General features: G+C 37.8%; 1 protein-coding gene and 1 pseudogene across 8 annotated transcripts in view; both read left to right on the top strand.

Annotated features, from left to right (window-relative positions):
* CDC27 (cell division cycle 27) overlaps nucleotides 1–18,655 on the top strand; it is a 72,283-nt gene that overhangs the window by 48,705 nt on the left and 4,923 nt on the right. For 4 of the 8 annotated variants that reach the window (XM_086687633.1, XM_086687632.1, XM_086687627.1 and 1 more), the window contains 5 exons: nucleotides 1,371–1,579; nucleotides 6,450–6,567; nucleotides 10,440–10,568; nucleotides 16,497–16,571; nucleotides 17,379–17,535. In XM_086687633.1, the coding sequence (XP_086543759.1) occupies nucleotides 1,371–1,579; nucleotides 6,450–6,567; nucleotides 10,440–10,568; nucleotides 16,497–16,571; nucleotides 17,379–17,535 (688 nt within the window). Of the gene's footprint in view, nucleotides 1–1,370; nucleotides 1,580–6,449; nucleotides 6,568–10,439; nucleotides 10,569–16,496; nucleotides 16,572–17,359; nucleotides 17,536–18,655 lie in introns of all 8 variants that reach the window. The other 4 variants (XM_086687634.1, XM_086687631.1, XM_086687628.1 and 1 more) reach the window with 2 other exon arrangements.
* LOC112862924 (60 kDa heat shock protein, mitochondrial pseudogene) lies at nucleotides 1,590–4,182 on the top strand (annotated as a pseudogene).

Raw genomic sequence — 18,655 nt, 5'->3', positions numbered from 1 at the left:
TATAGACCAAGAGGGATTCAGAGAAGAGAAAGTACTAGAGTGTGTGGTGCAGATTCACGAGCATGTATTTCATCCAAGAATAATCAAGATTTGGCTACATGAACATTGCTGTTGTCAGCAAAATTGGTGTTCATTAAGCAGAAATTATGCAGATTGGAAAAAGTGCTAATTAAAATAGTGCTTTTTATTGTCATTTTAAGACACAGGCACAATTCATTTACACGCTTCAGTCCTGTAAGAATACTATTTCATTGCATGTCAGGAATCGTTAGTGGTACTTTTGTAACATATTTAAGCTTAGAATTAAAATCATTTAGGGTGCCTGCGTGGCTCAGTAGGTTAAGCAACCGACTTCGGCTCAGGTCACGATCTCATAGTTTGTGAGTTCGAGCCCTGCGTTGGGCTCTGTACTGACAGCTCAGAGCCTGGAGCCTGCTTCAGATTCCGTGTCTACCACTCTCTCTGCCCTTTCCCTGCTCATGCTCTGTCTCTCTCTCTCTCTCTCAAAAATAAATAAAACATTAAAAAAAAAAAAATTCAGTTCTCATTATTCTTGATAGTTACGTTCAGTAGTTTCTGTGAACACTGAGTTAGCAAAGGCTGAACCATTGCTTCTGGCACACACACCTCACACAGGTTATATATATAATTTTTTTTTTAAGTTTATTTATTTTTGAGAGAAAGAGTACAAGTCAGGGAGGGGCAGAGAGAAAGGGAGAGAAAAAGAGAATCCCAAGCTGGCTGTCAGCACAGAGTTGGACTCGGGGCTTGATCTCACATGAGATCATAATCTGAGCTGAAACCAAGAGTCGACGCTTAACCGCCTGAGCCACCCGGGCACCCCCAGATTATATTCTTAAATCGTAAAAACAACTCATCCTGGTAGATTTCTATTTTCTTTATTTTATAAAAGAGAAAACGAGGTTCAGAAGTGTTCACTAAGGTGATTTGTCTGAGGCCTCCCTGCAAAGGTGCTAGAGTTGGGAGTCTCTCACTGTCCACCTGGCCCCAGTGCCAGAGTTTCTTGCACTGAGCTGCCCCTCCACTTGCTGTCCTCTGGTCATCTCTCTATGAGAGATGAAACAGGGAGGCCTAGAGTGGCCTTTTTTGACCTCATCTGAGACTGTGACTGTTGGACCACTCATATGTTGGGCCCACAGTGACCACTAACATACTCCATGTTGATTTGGGTTTAACAAATACTGTAAATTTTAGCAAGTAGACAAATTCGCTAATATGAAATCCTTAAACAATGAAGATCCACCGTATCTATTAAAAAACATTGATTTTAGTCATAAATTTGGTTTTGTTAGAAAAATTGAAACAAAATTTTAACTATACGCTTGTGTTTTGTTTCCATTTTTTTAAAGGCCTGGTGTGCTGCAGGGAACTGTTTCAGTTTGCAACGGGAACATGATATTGCAATTAAATTCTTCCAGAGAGCTATCCAGGTTGATCCAAATTATGCTTATGCCTATACTCTACTAGGGCACGAGTTTGTGTTAACTGAAGAATTAGACAAAGCATTAGCTTGTTTTCGAAATGCTATCAGAGTCAATCCGAGACATTACAATGCATGGTAAGTGCTGATGAAGTGCAAAGACAATGTCCTGCTGATAGGACTGATCCTCAGTAATTTGTCTTGTTAGAAATCTCTATTGTCATGAACTTAGTTACTAATACTTAAGAATAGTACATACTGGTTGCTAACTAGTAACCAAATTTTTTATGTGAAATGTATACATTTAAGAAACTTTTAAATTAACTAATGATGACGGAATACCAGATCCTTATACTCTACAGTTTCAACCTTTTCTCCTACCAACCTTTTGAAAATAATTGATTTTGTTACTTGATTTGTTTCTTTTTCTTAGAACACTGACATCGTGATTAGGATAGACACTGATTGGGAGGGAGGGGACACGGTCTCTTTGCCATGTGCGCCGTGCACTCTGTCCCTCACTCGCCTCCAACAGCCTGCCTCATCACCCGCATGCGCTGCCACTGCCCTTCAGAAATGCTTGGATTACCTGCAGTCCTTTGCCAAATCAGGCCAGCGTCCAGGGCACTGGCTCCTCATCTGACTCAGGCCGATGCCAAAGATGTAAAATTTGGTGCAGATGCCCAAACCTTAATGCTTTAAGGTGTAGACCTTTTAGCCGATGGCTGTAGCTGTTACCATGGGGCCAAAGGGAAGAATAGTGATTATTGAACAGAGTTGGGGCAGTCCCACAGTAACAGCAGATGGTGTAACCGCTGCAAAGTCACTTGACTTAAAAGATAAATATAAAAATACGGGACTAAACTTGTTCAGGACGTTGCCAATAACACAAACGAAGAGGCTGGAGGTGGCACCACTACTGCTGCTGTCCTGGCAAGCTCTATTGCTGAGGAAGACTTCGAGAAGGCTAGCAAAGGTGCTAATCCAGTGGAAATCAGGAGAGGTGTGATGTTAGTTGTTGATGCTGTAATTGCTGAACTTAAGCAGTCTAAACCTGTGACAGCCCCTGAAGAAATTGCTCAGGTTGCCACCATCTCTACAAATGGAGACAAACTGGCTACATCATTTCCGACGCAGTGCAAAAGGTTGGAAGAAAGGGTGTCATCACAGTAAAGGATGGAAAACCACTAAATGATGAATTGGAAATTATCGAAGGCATGAAGTTTGATCGAGGTTATATTTCTCCATACTTGATTAATACATCAAAAGGGCAGAAATGTGAATTCCAAGATACCTATGTACTGTTGAGTGAAGAGAAAAATTTCTAGTGTTCAGTCCATTGTACCTACTCTTGAAATTGCCAATGCTCACCATAAGCCCTTGGTCATAATTGCTGATGATGCTGGTGGAGAAGCTCTGAGTACGTTTGTTTTGAATAGGCTAAAAGTTGGTCTTCAGGTTGTAGCCGTCAAAGCTCCAGGTTTTGGTGACAAAAGAAAGAACCAGCTTAAAGATATGGCTATTGCTACTGGTGGTGCAGTGTTCGGAGAAGAAGGGTGACTCTAAATCTTGAAGATGTTCAGCCTCACGACTTAGGAAAAGCTGAAGAGATCATTGTGATCAAAGATGATGCCATGCTCTTAAAAGGAAAAGGTGACAGGGCTCAAACTGAAAAAACGTACCCAAGAAATCAATGAGCAGTTAGATATCACAACTAGAGAATATGAAAAGGAAAAGCTGAATGAACGTCTGGCAAAATTCTCAGATGGAGTAGCTGTGCTGAAGGTTGGTGGCACAAGTGATGTTGAAGTGAATGAAAAGAAAGAGTCACAGATGCCCTCAGTGCTTCACGAGCTGCTGTTGAAGAAGGCATTGTTCTGGAAGGGGGTTGTGCCCTGCTTTGGTGCGTTCCAGCCTTGGATCCAATAACTCCAGCTAATGAAGATCAAAAAGTTGGTATAGAAATCATTAAGATAACACTCCAAATTCCTGCAATGACCATTACTGAGAATGCAGGTGTTGAAGAATCATTGATAGTTGAGAAAATTATGCAGAGTTCCTCAGAAGCTGGTTATGATGCTATGCTTGGAGATGTTGTGAATATGGTAGAAAAGGGAATCATTGATCCAACTAAGAACTGCTTTATTGGATGCTGCTGGAGTGGCCTCTCTGTTAAGTACAACAGAGTCCCCAAAATTGCTAAGGAAGAGAAAGACCCTGGAATGGGTGGAATGGGATGTGGTATGGGAGGTGGTGTGTTCTAATTCCTAGAATAGCGCTTTACCATGATTGATGAACTGTGACAGGAAGCTGAAGGCAGTGCTTAAGAGCTTCAGAGAAGTCGGTTGAAGGAAATGACTGAAGAAAAGGCTGGCTGATGTTTAAGAAAATCACTATAATCATCAGTTACTGGTTTCAGTTGACAAACATATAATGGTTTACTGCCATCATTGTCCATACCTACAGATAATTTATTTTGTATTTTTAAATAAGACGTTTGTACATTCCCGAAAGCAATGTAAGAGCCATGTGCCAATGTACTGCTTTTGACTTAAATCACTGCAGCATTTTTACTACTATTTGTTAAAATCAGGATTTTAGTGCTTGCTATCACCAAATGAAAAGTTAAGAAGCAGTCTTTCCGTGGAGAATAAGAATAATTGTATACAAAGTAAAGAAATATCCATTTATGTGACAACCTTTGTGTAATAAAAATTTGTTTAAAGTTAAAAAAAAAAAAGGATAGAAACTGGGAAAGTGGAGAGGACTGGTGTAATCACCTGCTGGATCATAGAAAGTAAACATTGAAAACTCTCCACTAGTTGTTGCTCTTTGGCTGTGTTCTAGTTTATTAGATACTAGTTGAGTTCATTAGGTTTATTTAGAATTTAGTGTTCCAGTTTATTAAGTGATGTCTCTATGTAGGAAGTTACTAGCTGGCTCACATAGTTAACAAACTAAGAAGGCATTGAAAAAGTTCTTATGGGGCGCCTGGGAGGCGCAGTCGGTTAAGCGTCCGACTTCAGCCAGGTCACGATCTCGCGGTCCGTGAGTTCGAGCCCCGCGTCAGGCTCTGGGCTGATGGCTCGGAGCCTGGAGCCTGTTTCCGATTCTGTGTCTCCCTCTCTCTCTGCCCCTCCCCCGTTCATGCTCTGTCTCTCTCTGTCCCAAAAATAAATAAACGTTGAAAAAAAAAAAATTAAAAAAAAAAAAAAAGAAAAAGTTCTTATTTCTGCCTCAATGCTGTATCTACTGCTGACATTTTATTATATTTTTCTTGACTGACAATTTAAATAACAAGAAGTATAATTGTGATATCATAACTCTGCCACAGTTTTTATGTCAGACGTTTTTTTGTATCTTTTGAAGTAATCATTATAGCAGTTGAATTTTCATTCTGTCACTAAATATGAATCACTATATTACTAAAACATTTTTTATGTGTGTATGTATGTTTTTTAATGGAGTACGTCTCATTTCTAAGTTAGGCACATTACCTGAAAGATGGCCTGACAGGTGCTAGCTTCTGCTGACATATTAAGCAGTCAGGCTTGCTGACACTGCCTTGTCTTCACATAAAGCACTCTAATATTTTAGTAATCCAGTTCTGAATAGGACTCGTGTTGTTTTTAAAATGTTTGGGTCTGCCCTATATTGCAATAATTGTGTTCTTTTTTAATGTTTTTATTTATTTTTGAGACAGAGCATGAGCAGGGAAGGGGGACAGAGAGAGAGGGAGACACAGAATCTGAAGCAGGCTCCAGGCTCTGAGCTGTCAGCACACAGCCCGACGCGGGGCTTGAACTCACAAGTTGTGAGATCATGACCTGAGCCAAAGTCGGACACTTAACCGACTGAGCCACCCAGGCGCCCCGCAATAATGGTGTTCTTAAGAAACTATACCATACCAAAAATTGCTATAACAATAATTGTTTCAGTTAGAAAAAAAGAAGTATTCAGATTGGTGAGCTTTCATAGGAAGAATTTAAATGTTGAGGTATTTAGGTAATTTTATGTATCTAATGAAACACTAAGGAAATGTATTATTCCAACTCCGCAATAAATAGTCCTTTTGTTATTCTACCATCACCATTGTTAGTGCAGAGCTTTGTATAACTTTTCTTCACCCCTAACACAATTATAATGGTAAGCAAAGCCACTCAAATGTAAGAAAACATATTGTGCTTTTTTCTTATTTCATTAATTTGGTGCTTATTCCTCATTATCATTATCTAGTAGTGGCCAAGAAAGGTCTCCTTAATGTATATCAGTCACATTATGTTCATTTGAGGTTTTGAAAATTCAGAAGAAATACCTGTATGTCAACTTAATATATTGTTACATAGCCTTCCAAATTTATAATTTGAAGTCTGTAGGAGTGTATTTTTGATACAGTGAGTGAGAGGGGAAGCAGAACATTACGCTATCTATGCATATGTAATTATAATGATACACGTGCGTTTGCACCAAAAATATGGAAGTAGCATTACTAGGAGTTTAGAGTTTAGAATCATAAAGGAAGGCTCTGATTAGAATCCTTATTAACTGTATGAATGTGGGCAAGTTATTTAACTTCTCTAAACTTGGTTTCCTTATTTGAAAATATGAGTGATTACAGTACCTCTTTGTTTCCTTCTAGGATTAAATGAAAGAATTTAACAAAGTTAATTGGCACAGACATCATTAGCCACTTAGTGAAAATGAGGTGTTAAATCTAGATTGTAATGATGGGTTTAAGGATGTAGTTTCTTTTTTCTTCATTGCTAAAGTTCTATTTGATTGATTGATTGAATTTGATTTATTGTTTTTACTTATAAAAGGGACTTGTCTAAAATGTCTTGATGGTTTTTTTATCATGACTGATAGTTTTTGCCTTCTCTGACACCACCAGTATTTTTCTTTAGTTTATTAAAATGCCAGATTCCATATACACCCTTGTATTAAGTTGAATTAAATTAGCAGCCAAAAGTTCATATCCCTAAATTTATATTTTATTTTATACTTTCAGGTATGGCTTAGGAATGATTTATTACAAGCAAGAAAAATTCAGCCTTGCAGAAATGCATTTCCAGAAAGCACTTGATATCAACCCTCAAAGTTCAGTTTTACTTTGCCACATTGGAGTAGTAAGTAGCTTTCTAAATATTTTTCAGTTAATCTCCCTTTTGAAATGTGTTGGTTATTGACTTAATCGCTGTGGTGAGAATTAGGACTTTGTTATTTTTTTTCATATTCCTGGAACAATATCATGGATTATTTTAGAGCCAAAAATATCACCTTTTTCCTTGGCATAAAGAGAAACCACTGGAGTACCCTCATTCCTTGGGCAAGTCCATTTCTCTGAGCTTTTACTTTATGGATGACAAGTAATACCACCTTGCCTACCTCTTAGGGTTGTTGTAAGACTCACATGAGATACTTCATATTTTGAAAGTACTTTTCCATATTAATATAGCTCCTAAATTCAGTAATTAATATTTCAAGACAAATGGTTCCCTGTGTTTTAACCTCTGAGTGACATAGGTATGTCAGAACTAATTAATTTTTTTTTTTTAAGTTTATTCATTTATTTTGAGAGGGAGAAAGCGTGAGTAGGGAAGGGACAGAGAGAATCCCAAGCAGGCCTTGTGCAGTCAGTGCGCCGAGCCCAGTTGGGCAGTTGAACCCTCTAAACCATGAGATTATGACCTGAGCCGAAATGAGGAGTCGGATGCTTAACCAACTGAGCCACCCACGCACCCCAGAACTAATTAAAATTACTTTTTTAAATTTTTTTTTAATATTTATATATTTTTTTGAAAGAGAGAGAAAGAACATGAGCAGGGGAGGGGCAGAAAGAGGAAGACACAGAATCTGAATCAGGCTCCAGGCTCTGAGCTGTCAGCATAGATCCCAATGTGGGGCTCAAACCCATGAACTGTGAGATCATGACCTGAGCTGAAATTGGACGCTTAACCGACAGAGCCACCAGGCCCCCCACTAATTAAAATTCTTAAAAGGTGATGTGGATCACCATTTTTTTAAAGAAACTTTTGTTTACTTGTAAAATAAAGTTATCAATTAAATCTTGGTACATTTTATAAAAACAAGAGGTAACGTTGTAATAAAATAGCAATAGCTTTGTCAGGCAACATACTATTTAACTCTGTGCAATAAAACACTTTGTTCGTGCCACACTTATTCAACATAACTCACAGTTACTACAGACATTTCAGGAAGTTCATGGGACTCCCATAGACTTACTATTGAAACTGAGACGTTTACTATCATAATATGCCATGGAAACTTGAAAACGTTACTTTTAGCAGGAGATAATGCTCATATTATTTGAATTGCTTCTAGCTGCTAAACAGCTGGATTACAAGGACTGAAAGTGAAAAGCATTCTAAAAGCTCATGAACACTATTGTTCACACCTTTCTTCAGAACACACTTAACTTTAAACTTGTTTGACACATTTCATAGATAGCAAGCAACAGCACCCAGTACAAGCCTGAAGATGAAGTGCTGCTATGTAAACACTGCCACCTGTTCCCATAAAAGAATTACAGGATATATACTCCAAAGCTGCCCCTTCCCGTAATTTCTATTGCATAGATCACATAATACATGTATACACATATGTGTATGTATATGCACATACAAAGAACATATTAAGATGGGGACACCTGGGTGGCTCAGTCAGTTAAGTGTCTCACTCTTGATCTCGGCTCAGGTCATGATCTCACAGTTAGTGGGTTCGAGCCCCACTTTGCGCTCTGTGCCAACAACAGGGAGCCTGCTTGGGATTCTCTCTCTGCACCTGCCCCTGATCGCAAGTGCTCTCTCACTCAAAAAGAAAAAGAAAAAGGACTACATTAAGACAACAGTGAAGTGTAATCACAGAGCAATTTATAGGCTGAATGTTTTGGGTTTTTTTTACACGTTGCTTGATGGAAGATTTTAGTATTTTACAGTCGTTTAGTAGGCATTCTATCCACTGCACTTTTTGAAATTTGAAAGATATTGAAATAAATTTTTTCCAACATTTTGGTAACAGGCAGCATTCCCCAAAATACTTATACCTTCTGTCTACATGACCTGTTTGATCTGGTAACAACTGACCACAAAAACTGACTCAGTGGACTAAATAGAAAAATGATGAAGGCAAAGATTACCAATTTGATGAACTCAGCACAGAGATTTCAAATAACTTAGCAGGTTGGGAGTTGATCAGTTGTCTAAAAAAAGTCATACCCAGTTAGTTTGTTGCTGCAGGTAGAAGAGCACATGGTGGAAAATAGCAAGTGTTGGCTCGCTGGGTGACACTTGTTGGAAAGGTGCAGTATCTGGTGGAATGGAGAGGAGTGGCCTCATCCTGGCTACGGGACTGAAAGTTGTGTTCACTGCACTTGTCTTCTGTACGCACAGTTCGAAGCCCTAAGGGAGTCCGGCTTTTACTATCTTTCTTTAAAAAAAAAAAAAAAAAGGTCAAAAAATTCATAATAGGCTATGATACTAGCCCTAACACATACCTGTCAATGTTACAGATATTGTCATAGAAAGATACCTTTTTTTTTTAAACGTTTATTTATTTTTGAGAGCGGGAGAGAGAGACAGAGCACCAGCAGGGGAGGAGCAGAAGAGAGAGACGGAGACACAGAATTTGAAGCAGGCTCCAGAATCTGAGCTGTCAGCACAGAGCCTGACACAGGGCTCAAACTAATAAACTGTGAGATCATGACCTGACCCAAAGTCTGATGCCTAACTGACTGAGCCACCCAGGCGCCTCAAAAGATATCTTTCAAAAATCAGAACAGAGACTTAATTTTTTTAATCATAAGATTTGTACAATGTTTCTAGGATAGGATATTAAAAATGATTCAAATCCATGCATGATGGTAGATAATATTTCCAATTATTCCACTGAGTCCGTTTTTGGATCACCATTTTTATGGGTGATAAGTTGTACGTTGATAGGAGAAAAAGTCTGTTTGCTTTCTGAAATCTCGTACTAGTTTCTCTGTAAGCATGGTACCAGAAGTTTTTGTTCTTGCCTCTTACCCAGCTCCTTCCTCTTTCCCTCCTCTGCCCTTCTCTTTCTCTCAGCAAGCTTGGCTTTTGTGGGAATGGACGTACAATGTGAGGAAATTATGTTAGTTTGAGATTTCACTGTTCATTTTGGGAGAAGAACTGATTGGCTCAGTACATTAAGCTTCTGACTTCAGCTCAGGTCATGAACTAACCGTTCGTGAGTTTGAGCCCCGCCTCAGGCTCTGTGCTGACAGCTCAGAGCCTGGAGCCTGCTTTGCATTCATTCATTCTCATTCTCTCTCTCTGTCTCTCTCTCTCCGCCCCTCCCCTGCTATGCTCTGTCTCTCAAAAATAAATAAACAACAACAAAAAAAGCAAAGCCCAATATTTAGAGGACCATAATAAACCTATTGAAATGTGAGTATTATTTAGCTAAATAGTACAGATTTTCTTGTGAAGGGAAAACCAGGGTTTTCCTTGTCTTTTAGACTTAAAAATAACTGAATATCTGCTCTACAGATAGAATTATCAGTATGGATTATCATTATGGATAATGGTGGATTGGGTGTCAGAGGACCTGGGTTCTGATCCCAGAGCAAAGTATTTAACATTCTGGGGTTCAGTATTCTCATCTTGAAAGTGAAGCAGTTGAACTAGATAGAATTGGAAGAGACTTTAGAGATACTCTGTTAATAGTCAGGTATTCAATTATTGAGTCCACCTAACCCTGTGGAAAATCCAGTTAGACCATACATCTTTAGTAGTTTTATTATCTTTTTGTTGTTGTTGTTGCTGTTAAAGTAATCTCTATGTGAGGCTCAAATTCACAACTCCAAGATCAAGAGCCACATGCTCTACCAACTTAGCCAGCCAGATGCCCCAGTGATTTTACTATTTCTATGTTGGTTTTGAGTGACAGTATTTGGTTCTCACTTTTCTCCATAAATATCAAAAGGAAACATTAATGTGATCTTTACTTCTTAAAGGTTCAGCATGCACTGAAAAAATCTGAGAAGGCTTTGGATACCCTAAACAAAGCCATTGTTATTGATCCCAAGAACCCTCTATGCAAATTTCACAGAGCCTCAGTTTTATTTGCAAATGAAAAATATAAGGTAAGATACATATTTTAATGGTTTTCAGCATCTTATTGCTTAAGTTTTGCCCCTTCTTTTAATAAACCAAAATTTATTTATAGTTTTCGTCTCTGATAGTTTATTTTCCCATTTTCAAAAGCTATTTATTTTCTTTTGTGATTTTTATTTTTTCATGAAATACTGATATGCAGGATGAGTGTGTGGCTATTTAGGAATATGTCATTATCCCTTGTAAAGATTCTGTATATAGAACGGCAGTTTTTCCATCAGGGAGATCTTAAAGGTAAGACCTAAACCATCCCCTGAGACCAATATATCTGAGCAGGTGACAGATGAATGTTTGTGCATAATCCAACAAATATGTACTGAGTACCTGCCTATTCCATGTCAGGGACTAGGGATAAAGGGGCAAAAGCAAAGCAATCACATTTCCTACCTTTGAAGAGCTCACCAGCTAGCACCCTTCCAGAGGGACAATAGACATTAATCAAATAATCACAAAAAAAGTGCATGCTGAATACATAAAGGAAAAGTATAGTGAGTTATAAAAGCTTAGAACAAGGCTACTTGATCTAGTCTGATGTGTTTCTGTCTTTAGTTCTCACTCTGTTTTCCCAATTACGGAGCTGTAGCCTGAAAAAAATACATACATACATATACTGAGAAAAGAAGAGAAGGAAAATTGAGAAAGAGAAAAGAGGCATAAAGTGACATGGGTTTTTTTGTTATCATTTACTGAATCACAAACCATGACTCCAAAGTGTTGATTGAAAGTTCAGTTTACTTTTTTTAATAAATTTAGGCTCTTCTTTCTAAAAAGAGTAAAAACTTACCAAAGAAACAAAAAACCCAAAGTTAAGTGCACAGAAAATGTTGGACCAAATAATCCATTTCAGTAGACTCTCCCAAGAAGTCAGTTCTCCCAGTACACATTGACATTTGCTGAAATTGAAAAATACAAGACCGGGGCGCCTGGGTGGCGCAGTCGGTTAAGCGTCCGACTTCAGCCAGGTCACGATCTCGCGGTCCGGGAGTTTGAGCCCCGCGTCAGGCTCTGGGCTGATGGCTCAGAGCCTGGAGCCTGTTTCCGATTCTGTGTCTCCCTCTCTCTCTGCCCCTCCCCCGTTCATGCTCTGTCTCTCTCTGTCCCCAAAAAAATAAAACGTTGAAAAAAAAATTTAAAAAAAAAAAAAAAAGAAAAATACAAGACCAATATTAAGCTCTTAACATTTGCAGACTAATAAAGATATATAAGGGATCAGTCATCTAATTTATTCATTGTCATTTATTCAGTGATTTCCACTAATCTTACTCTGTTTTTCTTTATCAAAGAAGTGGATGTCTAGTCCTTACTGTTTTTGTTCTTTTATAAAAGCTTCTTTTAAATCTAATAAACAACTTTTAGGGATGCCTGGGTGGCTCAGTTGGTTAAGCACCCAACTCTTTGGCTCAGGTCACGACCTCACTGTCATAAGATCAAACCGGTGTCAGGCTTTGCTCTGGGCATAGACCTTTTGCTTAAGATTCTCTCCCTCGGCCCTCCCCAGCTTGTGCCACATGCATACACACTCTCCAAAAAAAAAGGAAAAAGAAAAAAATAGATCTAATAAACACTTTTCAACTTTTAACTTGTTCTTTGAGGTGCTGTAATTGTAATTCATCATTTGTTTTCATGTTTTTGCTTCATTGGACCTCTTTTTTTTTTTTTTTTTTTTAGGTTTATTTGTTTATTTTGAGAGAGAGTGAGCAGGGGAAGGATGGGGGGTGGGTAAGGGGGGAGACTCCCAAGAAGTCTCCGTACTGTCAACACAGCCCCCCACACAGAGCCCAAACACGAACCATGAGAACCAGGAGACCGTGACCTGAGCCGAAACCAAGAGTCAGCCACTTAACCAACTGAGCCACCCAGGCACCCTATAACCTCTTTAGATATGGGGTCAGGTTCCTCAGTTGAAGGATTTTATTCAATTATTCTTAAAGGCATTTTAATGCCAACACACCTACCAGATATTATGCCATTTAAGTCAGCCCTGTACTTGCTTCAAGAAGCCCAAGTTCTAATCTTTCCCATTGTTCAAGTTATAATGGTCATAGCCATTTTTGAGTATCAGCTAAATTATAAGACCTACTTTGAAGCACGGTGTATCCAGTATACCTATATTAAAATAATATAAAAAGGGGCATAAGTAAAAGTTACTGATTGCTTCCAAGATGTCTTGGCTCCAAAATGAAAATCCAATGGTCTTAGAGGGCCACCTCAATCTCTCTGTGGCAAAAGCATTGCTAATATCACCCCATTTAATGTGCTATAAATCTTAAGTCTTTTTAGGGCAAAAATGAGAACTCTGACACTATGTTAGACACTGTTTCTCAATGAGTCTTTGTAATTAGATTATCAAGGTGGGGAGGTATGATAGATGCATGAAATTTTTTATAACAATTACAACACACAGTTAGAAAAGCTGTCAGTTCTGAACCGTGTGTGGTGTAGCAGTGAAGGATTGGAGTGCACTGTTCCGATTAAGATTGCTTTAAAGCAGTGATTCTCAAAGTGTGGTCTGAGAACATCTGGAGGTCCCCAGAAATCCTTTCAAGGAGTAAACAAGGTCAAAATTATCTTCATAATAATATTTAGATGTTATTTGCCTTTTTCACTCTTATTCTCACGAATGTACAGTGGAATTTTCCAAAAGCTGCATGACATAATGGATTGAATGCAGAAGCAGATAAGAGAGTGCAGCTATTTTCTATCAACCAGAGATTTGCAAAAATATTAACCAATGCCATTATTCTTACTGACTTATTATTCTGAAAAAGTTATTTTTCATTAAAAAGATATTATCTATGTTAACAAGTAATGGCTTTATTGTTGTTACTTTTAAATTAATGGATAAATATTTTTTAAGCTTTTCAAGTTTTAATTTCTGATATGGTAAGTATTGATAGCTATAGCCCACATTAACAAAAATTCTTCAGGTTCCTCAATAAAGGTTAAGAGTATAAAGAGGTCTGGAGACCCAACAAGTGTGAGAACTGCTTCTCTGTGGTATTAAAAGTCAGTCCCAGGCTTGTGATACAGGCTTCATCAGTCCCTGTCAGTAATGTCGGACAGGTGTAACAGTGATCGTTAAGTAACTAATATCCATGACCACAGATCTTTTATCTTGAGACTTTATTCCGTGTATATTTTACAATATTTACTAGTATGGAAGGAAAAGAGAACAGTCTACCTCGTAGACTTACCACACGTAGTAAATCTTCCATTCCTAGACAGGCAGATGTGATTCTCAGACCCATTCAGCCCAGCGGTCCTTTGAGTTTATTTCTCATGGGTTGCCAGCAGTTAGGAACATGTGAAATGTTCAGGCTGCACCAGAGCTCCCTACATACTTGTGTAAAAAACACAGCCTTTTACACAAACACACTGTCCCAAGAGAGTGTGCACGCGCGTTTGTGTGTGTGTGTGCCTTTACTCTCTTCTCAATCCTTTTTATTACAGAAAATGTCACACGTCACTCTAGTATGGTAATGAATCTGTGGAATCTACCACACAGCTACTTTCACACTGCTTTCCACAAAAATATTGTATATGAACCTTTCATTTTAGATAATGCCAGTAAAAATTTTACAAAAACCAAGAAATTACATTTGGCCTTAGGTGAAGGGAGGGTGGGATGGGACTGTATTAAACTTTTTTATAACTGGGAAGATTGGTTCCTTTCCACCCTTTTCAGAGAAATAAAACTAAAGTCTCATACCAATCAACGTATAAATCCCCTTATGTTACCTAAATTCTATAATCCTCTGATACATTTGCTAGCCCACTATCTTTGATCACTGCTTTAGTCCTTGTATCTTTGTGGGGGCTTTTTATGAAAGTAATAGGCCTGTTACCAAACAACTCAAGTAATATGAAAGTATAAAAAAAATACGAGGTTGAATGTGCCTTATAAGCTGACCCTCCAAGGGAGGAGCATTATTAACAACTCAGAACACACTTCTCTAGATCTTTTTCTCATCATGTACATATTTTTAATTGTAACAAAGTAGGCTTACACTACTGTGGTAGGCAGAGTATTGACCCCTCGAGGATGTCCAGGCCCTAATCCTTGGTTCCTGTGACTATGTTACCTTACACGGCAGAAGAAACTTTGCAGATGTGATTAAGGATGTGGACCTTGAGTTGGGGAGAGTATCCTGTGTTATTCAGGTGGGCCCAGTCTAATCACATGGATCTTAAAGATCACATGGAGGATCTTTGCCAGCTGTGGTCAGAACCAGCGTGAGAAGGCTACAAGCCAAAAAATGTGGGCAGCCTTTAAAAAGTCTGGGAAGAAAGGCAGGGAAACAGATAACCCTCAGAAAGGAAGACACCTTGATTTTAGCCCAGTGTGATTCAAATTGCATTTCTAATGCACAGACTATAAGATAAAAAAATTTGTTTTATTTGCCATCAAAATTGTGGTAATTTGTTATGACAAAATAAGAAGCTAATACAACTACACATATTCTGTAATTTGCTTTTTCTTCCACTTTAACATTTCTGTGGATGGATATTTGGTATTTATCTTTTTTTTTTTTTTTAACCTGACTTACTTTGGATTTTGTTTTACTACAAAGAGGTATGTATAGAGAAGAAAAGTAGATAATCTCTATGGACATTAAAGAGAAATAAAGTATATTTATTTTAGAAAATTCAAAAAATTGAGAAAGCTACCATGTTAAAAATAGAAAGTCTTCCCCTTTACCTCAGTCATCCCCTCTCCAAAGGTAAGCCACCTTTACCTTGATTAGGGGCATATAGGTATTGATTTCTGCCAGAAAAAAAAGGAAACATATATGTGCTCACGTAAGTGTATTTATAAAGTGTTTATGAGAATACCCACATAACTATTTGTATATGTGTCATATATATGTTTTGTTGCAAAAGAAATAGTATTGCACATACTTTATTGTATCTTTTTTTTTTTTTTTTTTTTTAGCATAGAGTTGAGTACCTACAGATCTAGTGTTCCATAGAGGATGGACCATAATTTATTTTAACTAGGCTATGATTAGACACACCTTCATTGCTTCTAATGATTTGCAGTAACATGTTGAATGGGATGTTCCTACAAAGATGGCTTAATGAACTTTTTTGAATATGTCCCTGGGATAAATTCCTAGCAGCAGGATTGCTGAATTAATGGTTACATGCAGTTTTTAACATAATAGGTAATGCTAAATAGAGTTCACAAACAGGCTTTGCAACAGGTCACATTTCCACCTTCAGTGATGAGAATGCCTCATTCCCCTCAGCCATAGTAACTTTATATATCAAAGTTTATTTTTATTTTTGTCCATTTGCTTAGGTGAAAAGCAGACAGTATCTCAATTGGGGACCCAGTTTTATTTTTGATCATCATGTCTTTCTTTTAAATACAAATCTTATTTCTCTGTCTTTTCTCTCAATTTCCCCAACCCCTTTAGCGATGGTCAAAAGATTTGTAGACAATTTTGACTTAATTCAGAGGGTTAAATTTTAGACTCTTCATCATTAGTTAAAATAGCAGGTTGGTATTCAAAGCTTGGTGCTTGCATCAGGGAGAAGGTCTATGAACAGAATTTCGGAATTATTTTGTTCTGCAACTTAGTTTCCAAAGCTCTTACACACACAGTGTAATGGAGCATTGTTATTTTATATAAAACGGTGACCAAAGCAAGTATTGTCACCACCTGCGTGTGTGTGTTCTCAGTGTACTCTGGTGAATTCCTGCCATTTCTTAGTCCCTGTTGTCATAAGTATTTTTCATGCATTTTATTTCATGACAAGAATTAATGCAATAAGGAAGTGCATTGATAAAGATCTAGTAAGCTTTAGTTAAGATGATTTGGGAAATCAAATAATACTTGCTTAGTTAGAACTTTGTAAAATTTTGCTACTCTGTTTTTCTTTGCTTTTTTCAGTCTGCTTTACAAGAACTTGAAGAATTGAAACAAATTGTTCCCAAAGAATCCCTCGTTTACTTCTTAATAGGAAAGGTAAAGATTGGGGCCAAGGTCCTAAACTGTGACTTTTATAACAAACATTCACTTCTGAAGGAGAAATATTATACATATTATGCAACATCTCTTGAGCAAATTCAACTAGATCTCTGAACTAAATGCTCTGGGAATGAAGAACAGAGTTAGTTATAAGATCTAAGAAGATGATATCCTGATGAAGGAATAAGAACATACACCGTATATCCTAACCATACTATGGTTTTGGAAGTATATTAGCACTTGCAGCCAGTGGCCGTGAGTTCATAACTGAGACTATATCTTGGAAAGCTCTTAGTTTCCAATTATCCATAAAATATGTAGGCATCCCCCCCAAAAAGTAAATTAATGGTGGTGTTGTCTTAATTAGAAGAAACGACTCCCGAGATTTCCAAAGCCAGACTAGTAAGGACTTTACAGACTGGGCCCCTAAATGCCAACTGGTTAAGGAGGCTGAGAACGGTGGACAGGTGTTCGGAGTTGATATAACAACATTTGAAATCAGTGTAAATGAATTGCTAATCAGCTTATAGTCCGTTTCTTTCAATTGTCATTGATCCAATCAGAATGTGATTTATTGGAAGCTCACTACTGGAGAGACAGAGACAAGGAATTCTGAAAATATCTGATTATATCAAAAGTAACTCAAAAGTTAGTCTGAGTTTTTCTGTAGGATGAAAATGACCTACTCATCAGAATGGGTTTACAGCGTGTAAATTAGAAGCCTATTTAAATTGTTAATGTTTAGGATTTTATAATTGAAGTTCACAACTTAATGAAAAATGTAGTGCTGCTGTTTATTTTTAGGTTTACAAGAAGTTAGGTCAAACGCACCTCGCCCTGATGAATTTCTCTTGGGCTATGGATTTAGATCCTAAAGGAGCCAATAACCAGATTAAAGAGGCAATTGACAAGCGCTACCTTCCAGATGATGAGGAGCCAATAACCCAAGAAGAACAAATCAGTGAGTACCATCCATATGAATTAGATTTCTAAGTGTATCAAACCAGAGGGCTAGTAAAACATCAACTCAGAGTTAGGCAGAGCAGTACAGATATTACTTTATGACACAGAGTAAACATTTTTTCAAGTATTGAGTATTCAGAAAGCTACCTTTTGCATAAGAATTTGTGGGCTGCTTTTTAATTTTTTTTTTTTTTTAAGTTTATTAGAGAGAGAGAGAGAGAGAGAGAACAAGTTGGGGAGGGGCAGAGAGAGAGGGAGAATCCCAAGCAGATTCCATGCTCCATGCTGAGCCCAACATGGGGCTCAGTCTCATTACCCTGAGATCATGACCTAAGCCAAAATCAAGAGGCGGACACTTAACCAACTGAGCCACCCAGGCACCCCTAATTTGTTTTTCTAACCATGGTATATTCTTTATACCAAATGGAATTTTAGGGAAATTAAATTATGGCAATATATTAACAAAGTGCATGTGGAGTCAGGTAACTAGTCTCGGTTTTGAACCTAATTTGCTGTGTGACTTTAACAAATCCTTGGCAAATTTTTACCTGGACCTCAGTTTAAGTTTAAATATGTAACTAATGCCTGCCTGCCTTATCTGCTTCATAGGAATTCAGAGTGGAATGGGCAGGATGATAGATGTGACAATATGTTGAAGACATTATAAGTGATAAGTAAATGAATAATAAATTTGTGCACATTGTTAAAAATATATTTAATTTTTTTTTAACATTTATTTAGTTTTGAAAGGCAGAGCACTAACGTGGAAGGGGGCACCGAGAGAGAATCCAAAACAGGCTTCATGGTCTGAGCTGAGCACAGAGCCCAACTCAGGGCTTGAACTCATGAACCTTGAGATCATGACCTGAGCCGACGTCAGATGCTTAACCGACTAAGCCACCCAGGGGCCCCAGTTTTGCACATTTTAAAGTATTGACAGATTTGCAGTAACTATTCAAATTCTATGAAGCTCTGGCAAATTCACAATCCAAAAATATGGCTTATATGTATTAATTGAAGGGTCAAGAGGAAGGAACAGAGTTTAAGGCAGTAGTAAATACTCTATCCCTAAATTGAGTATATATCTTAAAATAAGTAGTGAGAACTAAGTCCTCATA

The sequence above is a fragment of the Puma concolor genome, chromosome E1 (genome assembly GCF_028749965.1).
Source record: "Puma concolor isolate L17-30 chromosome E1, mPumCon1.1.hap2, whole genome shotgun sequence".
Taxonomy (NCBI): domain Eukaryota; kingdom Metazoa; phylum Chordata; class Mammalia; order Carnivora; family Felidae; genus Puma; species Puma concolor.
This window is presented reverse-complemented; position numbering and strand designations above follow the sequence as displayed.